General features: G+C 44.3%; 1 protein-coding gene and 1 long non-coding RNA gene across 7 annotated transcripts in view; one reads left to right on the plus strand and one right to left on the minus strand.

The window, feature by feature from the left end:
• Nucleotides 1-1,443: 1,443 nt before the first annotated feature.
• LOC142840195 (uncharacterized) overlaps nucleotides 1,444-11,872 on the minus strand; it is a 251,734-nt gene continuing 241,305 nt past the window's right edge. The window contains exons 6-9 of one of the 2 annotated variants that reach the window (XR_012908907.1): nucleotides 11,629-11,734; nucleotides 6,406-6,564; nucleotides 3,724-3,772; nucleotides 1,444-1,998 (exon numbers count right to left, since the gene is read on the minus strand). This is a non-coding gene — a long non-coding RNA (uncharacterized LOC142840195). Of the gene's footprint in view, nucleotides 1,999-3,723; nucleotides 3,773-6,405; nucleotides 6,565-11,613; nucleotides 11,735-11,872 lie in introns of both variants that reach the window. The other variant, XR_012908908.1, reaches the window with a different exon arrangement.
• The window catches only part of Hdac8 (histone deacetylase 8), a 220,088-nt gene continuing 211,301 nt past the window's right edge, over nucleotides 3,086-11,872 (plus strand). For 2 of the 5 annotated variants that reach the window (XM_075956774.1, XM_075956773.1), the window contains exons 1-4: nucleotides 3,092-3,548; nucleotides 4,080-4,132; nucleotides 8,358-8,488; nucleotides 10,282-10,423. In XM_075956774.1, the coding sequence (XP_075812889.1) occupies nucleotides 3,324-3,548; nucleotides 4,080-4,132; nucleotides 8,358-8,488; nucleotides 10,282-10,423 (551 nt within the window). In that variant the 5' untranslated portion in view covers nucleotides 3,092-3,323. Of the gene's footprint in view, nucleotides 3,549-4,079; nucleotides 4,133-8,357; nucleotides 8,489-10,281; nucleotides 10,424-11,872 lie in introns of all 5 variants that reach the window. The other 3 variants (XM_075956770.1, XM_075956771.1, XM_075956772.1) reach the window with 3 other exon arrangements.

Consider the following 11,872-nt stretch of genomic DNA (forward strand, 5'->3'; position numbering starts at 1 on the left):
ACCTTGCACACATACACACACGCACACGTAGAAGGAAAAAATCAGATATATAGTTATGTAAGTTCAGACCAGAGGTAATGGTTGCCAGTCTGGGGTAGGAACTGTGGTAGAGGCAGGTGCCTTTAAGGTTGTCTTGGAGATGGAGCTGATTGAAATTGCTGATGGATTGGATCTGCAGCTGAAGGAATGGAAAGGCACAGAAATAGCTCTTAGGTTTCTGGCTTGTGCAATAGGGACAGGTGTAAAAATGGGGAAAGGGTGTAAAAAGGGAATAGAAATTTAGTTTTGAAAACATTAAAGTTATATCCAGAAGTTATGTTATATCCAACTGTTTCATTCATATTACCCTGGCTACTTTAGCCACTCATAACTTCTTAATATTTTTTATTTTTTGACACAGGGTTTCTCTGTGTAACAGTCCTGGCTGTCCTGGAACTCACTCTGTAGACCAGACTGGGCTCGAACTCACAGAGATCTGCCTGCCTCTGCCTCCCAAGTGCTGAGATTAAAGGCGTGCACCACCACCGCCTGCCTCATCTTTATTTTTTATATGGAAGTGTGTGTGTGTGTGGTGTCTGAGACAGGGTCTTGACACATAAACCAGTAGACCAGGCCAGCCTTGCCCTCACATACATCTGCCTGCTTCTGCCCCTGGTGCTGGTATTAAAGTCGTGTGCCACCACAGCCAGGTGACACATTGCTTTATGAGATTTAACACTTTTTAGCATTTCTTCCGTATACTCCAAAGTCCATCCTGCCCCACCTTTTAATTTCTTCTTCCTTATGGCCCTTTTTCTTTTTGGTGCTGCACAGATTAAGCACACACTCTTCCACCGAACGAAGGCCCTGATTTCTTCTCCCCAGATCTTCCACTTTTCCAGGTTTCATCCCCCTCCCTTTCCCCCATGATCCAAGTAGCCAGAAAGTTCTGTTGAGCTCCCTCCCTATGCACTGCAGCTCCCTTTCTCTTCCCACTGCTGCCAGCCTAGCTTAAATCGGTGACTACTCCTTATCTGGACTTGCCAGTCTTTCAAATAAACAATTTTCATACACACTGCTGTTGTAGATTTTTTTCTGAAGATTCTAAGGGCTCGGGGTCTAGCACACTTTCCTGGCAGACACAGAGCCCTTTCATCCTCAGCATTACAAAAACGCTCCCCCACCTTTCCAAGAGAATGGAGTGTGTTTGTTACTCTAATACTTGAAGCCTTTTCTGATCTGGTCTGTTCTGCTAAAAATAGAGTTCTGCTTTATCCACTGAATCATCTTGCCTGTCACACTTTATTTGTATTTAAAAAAATTTGTTTTATGTGCATTGGTGTTTTGCCTGCATGCATGTCTGTGTGAGGGTGTTGCATCTCCTGGAACTGAATGTACAGACAGCTGTGAACTGCTGGGAGGGTGGGTGCTGGGAATTGAACCAGGGTCCCCTGGAAAGGCAGCCAGCGCTCTTAACTGCTGAGACATCTCTCCAGCCCCAGTTCTTTGTATTTTTATGTAAGCTGTTCCTTCCAGTCAGCATGGCGTCCCATCCTCACCAAGCACAATATTGTACATTCACTGAGATTGTCTCAAATGCTACTAAGAACCCTGCTTAACCATTTATTGAATACTCATTATTTAAGTACTTAATGCTTTTTTTTTTATTTTTCGAGACAGGGTTTCTCCGTAGCCTTTGGTTCCTGTCCTGGAATTAGCTCTTGTAGACCAGGCTGGCCTTGAACTCACAGAGATCCGCCTGCCTCTGCCTCCTTTAATCCCAGAGTGCTGGGATTAAAGGCGTGCGCCACCACCGCCTGGCTCTTAATGCTTATTTTGTTAGGTAAATTAAGCACCTTACATTCATTATCTGGACCTGTATTGACATGGTTTCTTTTATAGTTCCCTTATTTTCTGTATAATAATGCCAATTCCTTGAGAGTACATTGCATCTTTGAGTCCACAGAGTTGATGAAAATACTTGAGTAGCTGAGTGATGACCGCGCTTTGAACTAGTTCCTATGGAAGAATACAAAGGAAGCATGACTGGATCCATTTTAACTGGAGAACACATGTATACGCCCCAAGATTGCAAGAATATTATGTATCAAGGAGATAATAAATGGACTATTGACCACATGTTTAGCACAAAGTCAACCTGGAAGAATCAAGTTCATGTAGTAAAAGGAGTATTTCGATTTTCATTGTCAGGTAGATCTGATTTTGGGTTGTTTTCCTACTTCAGTGTGTGGCTAAGAATGACGTTTTCTCTTCAGAATACGCTGTAAAGTAAGCATATTACAGCTTTTTTCACGGAACTGTTGAAAGATTCACTAAGATAATAACCAAAGTGCCTATCACAAAACGAAGTTACACATGTGGGCTTGTTTCAGAGGCCTCAGTAGGTCAGTTCAGGATGGTGTGAGTGTTGGGGGTCTGGGAACTGACCAGCTAGGCTCAGATCATGGAGGCATCCAGAAACCCAAAACTACACTACCTGAAGGCACACTAACACCCTGCAAGCCAAACTGAAAACATTCACCCTAAGCACTGTTTAGCTGCAGAAGCGAATGAAAGGAAATGTGGGAGGGAGCTGCGTTTTCCAAATTTTGGGGCGACATCCCGCACTTTGCATCACGCGAAAGATCCAGGAAGATGCTGTTATTTTTCTTTGGTTAAATTCTACCTTACAATTTTCACAATCTCAGTCAGTTTCAGGAAGGGGATAGCTGATTTGTCAGAGTAGATTACTGGTGAAATTGTTAGCTCTTAACGGATCGTGAGGAAAAGTAGAAATAAAGTTGCAGCACGAAATTTGCTGTGTAAAATTTCCAAACCAGTCAGTGAGTTAATCCCACAGCCCCTCAAAGCCTGTTCTTAGTACAGTCAGCTGATGTAGCTGGATGGTGGTGGGTCTTATGTGGCTATTAAAAGTGTATTTAAACCTCTAAACATTTAAATGGCTGTATTTACAGACTGAAAACTTAAAAGAGTTGAGGCTCCTTTTTAGCGCCAAAACTTGAAATCGCAGCTTTTAGTGTTCAGCTGTGACTCTTCCGTTATCTTACTCTCTTAAAACTACATCTCCCAGCATGCTCTGAAGCTAATCTGACCTCATTTCAAATGGCCCCGTAGGGCAACAAGGCTGGTTAGTTTTGACCCTGCTGCTTGTGCCTTGAAAAAAATCTATGCCAATTGGCAGCCATTTGGGCTTTTATATCTGTTAAGCTCTTTTTTTGAACTGTAGTCATTAAATGAAGGGATTTGGTCTGGGAGGGCCCATTCATTCCCTCAGCTGGGCGAGGGACCAGGCAAACTGTCTCCGGCAATCTAAATAAGAGGGAATGTTGAACAGGGAACACCGCTGGGGCCGAACAGAGGAGCAGGAACCGGAGCCCAGGCTGTGTCCGCAAACTGTCGGGTCCGGACTTTGGCTCAGGGACGGTCGGAAGTGGGAGATGGAGATGCCAGAGGAACCGGCCGATAGTGGGCATTCGCTGCCCCCGGTTTATATTTATAGTCCCGAGTATGTCAGCATTTGCGACTCTCTCGTCAAGATCCCCAAACGGGTAAGAGGTCTGGATGAAAGACCACCGTTGGGGGGGGGGGGGGATGGGAGTGGGAGGGTGTGAAAGGGAGTATGTTAGGAAACCAGGGAAACTAGACTTGAGTGATACCTTAAACAAAAATTTAACTAACCGTTTCAGGTACACCAAGCTGAGGCAGAAGGAAGTGGTTTGTTACCTTTGGGGAGCACGACGGGACGTCCGAGCCGAGGGTGAGGGCGGGAGGGCTGAAGGCGGGGGAGAGAAAGAAACGGTGAAGTGGTGAGTGGAGTTTCTAATAGGATGGGTTCATTGATGTCCTTGACCACAAGCTGTTGGAGGACAGCATGCCATCACTTGTGTTGAGTATACTGGGTAGCCTGGCGATTCTGATGCTTTGTATTGTTTTGTCTTAAGTTTTTCCCAACTGACAACGTGACAAGAGAGAAGAGATAAAGTAGTTAGTTCTTCATGCAGGATGTTGTTAATGGGATTTCAGTAAATTGAGCCTTGAAGAGACTGTTTTGCCTTTCTTTTTTCATGCTGATATTTCAGGCCAGTATGGTCCACTCTCTGATCGAAGCATATGCCCTGCACAAACAAATGAGGTAAGTATGTTGACCTTTCTCAACATTGTCACCCATGAAGCCATAATAAATACCCGATCATGTAGTGGGACTAGCCAGGGAGAAATGGGCCTTTAAAAAAAAACTTTTGTGGGAGTGTTCATGATGTGTCTGTAACTCAGGAAAAGTGTTTGAAGAACTGAGAACACTTGGGAAAGGCACACAAAGCAGTCAGGATCCTCTAGAAGGGACTTTGCTGCTGGATAAGCACTTGCCAGATGCTAAGATCTTTTTGATGCGGGTGGGGAGGGGTTAAGCAGGGAAGTGTTCAGTGTGTTTTATATTTGCTTTGGGTTTGGTTTTATTTGTTTTCTAAAGCTGGATTTGAGGATGTGGGCTCAACTTGAGACTTTTAGATATACTACCCCACTATCATCGCCAAACTTTACACCAACCAATCTGTTGAAAACAAGCCAGAACTTAAAAGCTAGCAACATGCATCTCAAAAACAAACCAAAACCAACTTTCCATTGATTTCCTATTCTGTGTATAATATCATAAATGCAACTCTTACGGACGTGGCACATGCAAGTCAGGTTTTCTCATGACTGGGTGAGTGACTGTATTATCTAATGCTTCATTTCCCCCCCAGAAAGTAATGTAATACGTTTTTAGATTTTATCCTTAGTATTATTAGTCATTTTAATATGTACGTTCATTGTGTGGTTTTTCAAGACAGGGTTTCTCTATGTAACGGTCCTAGCTCCCTGGAAGTCAATTTGTAGACCAGTCTGGCCTCGAACTCACAGAGATCCACCTGCCTCTGCCTCCCGAGGGCTGGAGCTAAAGGCACGTGCCACCACCTCCCGACAGTGTGTACATTCTTTAGGAATGTTTTGCTGTTGCTTTGAGACAAGGTCTCTGGTGTAGCTCTGTCTGGCTAGGGACTGTTACGTTCACTAGGCTGGCCTTGAACTTATTAAGATCCACACTCCTCCGTCAAAAGGTGTGTGTCACCACATCTGGCTAGGAATGTTTTTCTACCATTGCTTAACTCCTGTGTTTGTCAAGATAATCATTTGCCTTTCCTTAAAGGATTTTAACACTTTCCTAAGCCAGGTGGTGCTGGAGGGGCATCACAAATTCTAAGTCAGGCTTTGTGACTTAGCCAGAATCTGTCTCAAAAATTTTAAAGAGGTTTGGGATATTATTCAGTGTGTAGAACACTTATCTAACATACCTGAGGCCTAGATTCCCCCCCACACACAATCAACACTTAAAAATATTTTATTGCAAATAAGATGTTAAAGCAAGACTCATTAGCTTGCTGGTCAGGAGAGGCTGACAGTATTCTTTAGTTTTAGGATTCAGGGAAATAAGTAATAAATGTAAGAGAAAACATTTGGAGAAGCCGGGAAACATAATCCAATATGATTGTGATTGTGAAAAAAATTGAAACTGGCCCTCTTACATATTCTGTCCCGAAACTAGCTCTGTTTGAACTCCCAGAGATCTGCCTGTCTCTGCTTCCTGAGTGCTAGGATTAAAGGCATGTGCCATTACACCAGGCTTCTTGATATTTTTATTTTAAACATTTTTATTAACATTGCATTTATTTATTTTGATGAGGAATTGAGTGTGTGAGGGAGTGGTCAGCCAAGTGCATATGCGGAGGTCAGAAAACAACTTGGCGGGAGTTGATTCTCTCTTCCACCATGTGGGTCCAGGGATTGAACTCAGGTCATCAGACTTGGTAGCAAGTTCTTGTACCTGCTGAGCCATCTTGCTGGCCCTGAGATTTTTATTTTAATGGACAACTTTTTCGCCTCTCATGATATAGATGAATACTTGAAGAAAAATCAAGAATCCTTGATTTTAACTCTTACTTTTAAAGTTGAACGACAGGATTTCAAACACCTTGGTTATACTAGTTACCTAAATATCCTACCTGTATTAGTTCACGATAACCTCATGGCTCTACTCTCATTTGAAGAATATACACGGCTAGAGTGGTGCTCCTTCAATTTAAATGGGCAATCATCATGTTAAGATTGATATGAAGCCAGAAGTAGTGGTGCACACCTTTAATCCTAACACTCTGTGAGTTCGAGGCCAGCCTGGTCTACAGAAGGAGTTCCAGGACAGCTTACACAGAGAAACCCGGTCTTGATAAACCTGTGTGTGTGTTCTTGTTAGAATACAAATTGTGGTTCATTGGGCCTAGATTCAGACTTGAGCTTTGCTTTTCTAAGAAAGAAACGCCATGCTGCTAGTGTGTTCACTACCTACCCATTCATTGGCAAGGGTTAGAGAACTTAACTGCCGCAGAATCCAGAAGTGAAGATGGAGACTCAGCAGGTTCGAGGCCAAAATCCCCATGTAACTTGCTTCCTTTATTCTCTCCTTTCTTCCTTTTCTCGCTCACTGTGGGGAGCAGGTTGAGAGGTTCTAGCCGTTTGCTCCTTCTGTCCTTCCTTGGGAGACAGAGGGAAGAGAACAAGTAATAGAAACTTTATGTTTGAGGACACTGGAAGGATGAAGCAGAAAGTAAGAGCACTTGCTATGCAAACACTAGGACCCAAGTTCAAGTCCTCAGAATCTAGAGGAAAAGCTGGGTTGTGTCACATCCATGTAGCCCCGGTGTCTTGGCAGGGATAAACAAGAGTCAGAAAAATTGCTGGGGCTTGCTGATCACCAGTCTAACTCCAGGTTCAGATTCAGTGAGAGAGCCTGTCTCAAGGTAAGAGGGTGAGAGTTACAGAGCAGGATTGTGGCCTCCTTTGCGGGCCTCTGTGCATGCACGGGCTTGCAAAACCCCCTGCATTTGTGCCCATACAGCCCCCCATAAATAAACACTTTTTACATTTGACTTCTCATTTTTTTTTTGAGACACTCTTATAGAGCCCAGTCTGGTGTAGAACTTGTTGTGTAGCCTAGACTAGCCTCACACTCATGATTCTCCTGCCTCTCAAGTGCTATGATTACAGACATTTGCCACCATATCTAACATACTACCTTTTTCTGCAGCGTTTGGCACCAACCGTAGGGCCTTGCCCATGTCAGGCAGATGTTGTATAACTGCTCTGCATCCCCCGTCCAGTTTCCCGCCTTTTTACTCTAATATTAATGCTAGTTGTCCATGAAGTTTTGTATATGTTATTTCATCTCCACATAAGTCCACTAAGCTGACCCATTTTACAGATGAGAAAGCTGAGGTATAGAACAGTCAACTCACCTGAAGTTAACAGAACTAGTAAGTACGGAGTTAGGAAAGGAATTCAGTTCTCTGGCTTCAAATTCTGCTTGATAACCCAGCTGCCTATTCAAATAAAGACACAGAGGGATGCGGGGTGGGGGAGAGGGGGATAAGGCTCAGCACCAAAACTAAAGCAAGTGACTACACTGAAAGAATTGCCTGGTCCAAGCAGAAACTGATTCAAACGTGACTAGCTTTCCTGCTTTGTCATGAGATGTAACTTACGGAGTAAAGCTTATATTTCAGCCTTCTAGACATATAGTTTTATGATTACTTATTTTATGTGTATGAGTGCTTGGCGTGTGTGTGTGTGTGTGTGTGTGTGTGTGTGTGTGTGTGTGTGTGTGCCTGGTACCTATGGAGGTCAGATCTCGAACTGGAGTTCCACGTGGTTGTAAGTCACCATGTGGGAGATGGAAACTGAACCCCAGTCCTCTGCCAAAGCAACAAATTCTTTTAACCCCTGAGCCATCTCTCCAGCTCCAGAGCTCTTTTAATTTTTTTAAAAATGATACGTATTTCTTTAGGGGGATGTGTGTACCACAGAGCACACATGGAGGTCAGAGGGCAACTTGCCAGGGCAGTTGGTTCTCTCCTCCACAATGTGGGTCCCAGGGATTAAACTCAGCTTGGCAGGCTTAATGGCAGATGCCTTTACCACCTGAGCCATCCTTCTGGCCCTGGGTTAATGCGTTCTATGTGGCTAAACCAGGGACCTTGATCCAAGATTATCTGTTTGAGTTAAATATGGTTTTTCAGTTATCGTCTCCCACCTAAAAACCCAAAAGAAAAAAATCTGTCCTCTTGTCTCTTATTAGTGGGGTCAGTATCATAGATGGAGGAAGTGAAGGCTGGGCAGTGCAGCGGAGCGACAGAGTGTGTTTATGACTTCGGCTCACTGGAACCAGAAGCTAGGAGTTGTCTTTTCTGTTCAGATATTGACTGCTATTTCCAGCTCCTTGCATGCTCTGAGACTCATGTACTTCTGTATGTCCACGCTGTTATTATTAGGATAGTGAAGCCCAAAGTGGCCTCCATGGAGGATTTGGCCACCTTCCACACTGATGCCTATCTGCAACATCTCCAGAAGGTCAGCCAAGAAGGTGATGACGACCATCCGGACTCTATAGAATACGGACTAGGTAAGAGTCCCTCGGGCAACAGTGGGACCCTAGCTTGTAGATTATGGTACTTAATTTGTCTCTCTGTGTTTATGTAGAAGGATGTGTATGTGCCGTAGTGTGCTTGTGTCTGCTGGTACACACATGGAACCAAAGGTCAGCACTGGGTGTCTTTTGTTTTGTTTTGTTTTGTTTGAGACAGGGCTTCTCTGTGTAGCCCTGACTGTCCTGGACCTCCCTCTGTAGACCAGGCTGGCCTCGAACTCACAGAGATCCGCCTGCCTCTGCCCCTGAGTGCTGGGATTAAAGGCGTGCGCCACCACCACCTGGCTCTGGGTGTCTTCTTTAATCACTCCCCACCTTACATTTTGAGTCTCTCACTGAACTTGAACTTCACCATTTTGACCAGGTTGGACGGCCAGTGGTCTCCAAGCATCTACTTGTCTCCACCCCTCCAGTGCTGGGGTTACACATTCATGCCTCGTGTGCCGGCTTTTACATGGATGCTAGGAATCTGAACTCAGGCCCTCATCCTTGTGTGCCAGGCATTTTACTGACTGAGCTACTTCCCTAACCCTTAATACTTGTTTCTTTGCTTTTTTATCTTTAAGTTTTATGTGTATGCCTGTGTGCCTGAGTATATGTGTGTACCACGTGCATGCAGTGCCAGTGGAGGTCAGAAGAGGCCGTAGAGCCCTTGGACCTGAAGTTAGAGATGTTTGGAAGCTGCCATGTGGATTCTGAGAATTGAACCCAGGTCCCCTGGAAGAGCAAAAAATGCTCTTAACTGCTAGCCACCTTTGTGGCCCAATACTTTTAAATTAAGAAATAATATAACTGATGCATGTGTGCGCATGTGTATGTGTGTGTGTGTGTCTGTCTGTCTGTGCCTGTGTGTGTTATTGAGGGTGGAACCCAGGTCCTGGAATATGCTAATGAGGCACTCTGCCTTAGCTACATCTCAAGCCCCAACTGTTCATTTTAATCCCTCAGTCTGGTCATATTGTGAACACTCTATGAGTCTAACACAAGAGAACCATGAGCCTGATGGAGAAGAATCGCTCAGTGCTGAGATTCTAACGGCAGCACTTGGGGCTGCTCTGGCTGTAGTGATCATATATTTTAAGTATTGACTTGTTTGGTTTGAGGTTTTTTTTTTTAATTTTTCTAAGACAGGGTCTCACTGTAAAGCCCAGGCTGGCATGGAACTCACCTGCCTCTGCCTTCCAAGTGCTGGGATTAAAGGTATGCATCACCATGCATGGCATTAGGTAAATGTTTAAATTCTGGCTAAGTTTCCTACCTTATCCTTCGTCAACAGATGCCTTAAAAAAATCACAGTGAATTGTCAACAGCATGGTCTAGTGCAGGTGTGTCCAGCTTGCAGCTCATGGGCCACTTGCCTCCCACGATAGCTATGAATAGGGCCCAGCACATTTGTAGGCGACAGCAGCATACTGCGATGTCAAAGGCACCACTCTTCTAGAGAAACTGTGTGGCTTAAAGAAAGATACTAGATTGGCTATCAAAAGACCCGGTCCCAGGCCTGGCTCTGTGTGACCACTGGCAAAATACATGACCTCTCGGGCCTTGATGGACTGCTGGTGGGATATGAGAAGTTCATCTTGAAGGCTTTACCCTTTCTATCTCTAACCTTTGAAAACCTTCCCTGTCTAACATTGGAGATGCCTATCTGTCCCCATTGGAGCTGGTTAAAACCCAGAACCTTCTTTAGGCTGTGCTGTTGTCACAGCTTAACCTATTCTTCCTTCCCCAGATCTTCTTTAACAGATTTTTCTGGGTTCTGCCCTCAGGTTATGACTGCCCAGCCACAGAAGGAATATTTGACTATGCGGCCGCTGTGGGAGGAGCTACAATCACTGCTGCCCAGTGCTTGATTGACGGGAAGTGTAAAATAGCGATTAACTGGTCTGGAGGGTGGCATCACGCAAAGAAGTAAGGAAATGCCTTTCTGCCTTCTTACTCTTTCCCTGGTCAATCTCGCAGTTAGATAAACCTGTACACTTGTTATACTGATACTCAAGGGAACCACGAATGTGTCTAGCGTTTTATAAGGTGTTCTGAAAAGATGCAAGTAAGATAAATGACCTAATGCAGTGGAAAACACTGAACTGAAAGTCAAGGCATCTGCGCTGTATGCCTAGTTTTCCTGAAAACTTGCCCAGACCTCCCTAGACCCCAGGTTCTTCATCAGGGACAGGGAAAAGGAAGTAGCTAGACAACCTACGCATTCCTTGGAAATTCCCTGTCTCAGGGACCTGGCTCTAGGAACAGGAACAGAATTCGAATAGTTAGAAGATAATATAAATTATGGTACTAAGGGAATATGTGTAGTATATAAGATAGATTGGCAGTCGGGAGAAGTTGATCATGGAGGTGTTGGGAGAGGAGCATGTCAGAGCCATTACTTGACAGAAGTAAGAAATGGGTGTTTGAATAAGTAGCTAATTGATGAGACTAGACATAGAACAAAAGGCTTCAAAAGAATCGAGGAAAGTGACAAGAACGACAAGGTCTTCTTCCACATCTGCCATCTCATTTGCTCTGTTACTAAATACTTGCGAGGGAAGGGGGATTTTGAACTTACCAGTGTGCCTGCCGTCTGAGTGAAAGAAAGCGGCTGTCTTTCCACAAATGGGGTGCAGCCAACCAAGACCTTGGTCTTCAGTAAAAAGGACCCAGCATTTGATTCCTTCAGACTGAAAGGCACCACAATTGTAGCGTGTGCAAATCTGCATAGTAGTATGCAATACTATTCTTTTCCAAATGGACAGATTTCTTGGCCAAAGAAGTCCTTGTAAAACTAAATAACTACAGTCTACTACCTAGACAATAGAAAACTGACGTCTTAGTAATGATTCCACATGGTCTTAAACAAAGAGAACAGCCCGCTTTTGTTAGCTTTTTTTTTTAAGTTCAAAATTAAAACAGGATCTTTTCTTATTAAAGCCAAAGAATAAAAAAGAAGAACAAGATTTTCTACATCCAGGACTTCTCTGTCCTTTGGGCACAGGGAGTAAGGGAGCCCTGTGGCTTCACGAGCGTGCTTGCTCTGGCAAGTGCGCTGTCATTTCCCGTTTCCCTTTGCTGCAGAAGACCTGCTAGGAGTTGGGGCACTTTCATACCTTGCCACTTCTTACCGCTGTGTTTCTGCCAGAGGCTGTACTTGTAGTGGAGTCAGTCTGGCTGCAGGTGTGAAGGTGCTCGCTTCATTAAGTGCTGAAGACAGCTTTCTGCTGATCCTGTCTGGAAACAGACTGTAGTGATCGTAAATTAGTTTCTGGGCATTGACTTAAGTCAGGTCCGAATTCCACCCCTAGAAGCTCTCTGAACTGGGGCTACAGGCTTATTAGTTTAGAAGCTAGGCGCTACCTATTGTTGTTA

This window comes from Microtus pennsylvanicus, chromosome X, assembly GCF_037038515.1.
Source record: "Microtus pennsylvanicus isolate mMicPen1 chromosome X, mMicPen1.hap1, whole genome shotgun sequence".
Taxonomy (NCBI): Eukaryota; Metazoa; Chordata; class Mammalia; order Rodentia; family Cricetidae; genus Microtus; species Microtus pennsylvanicus.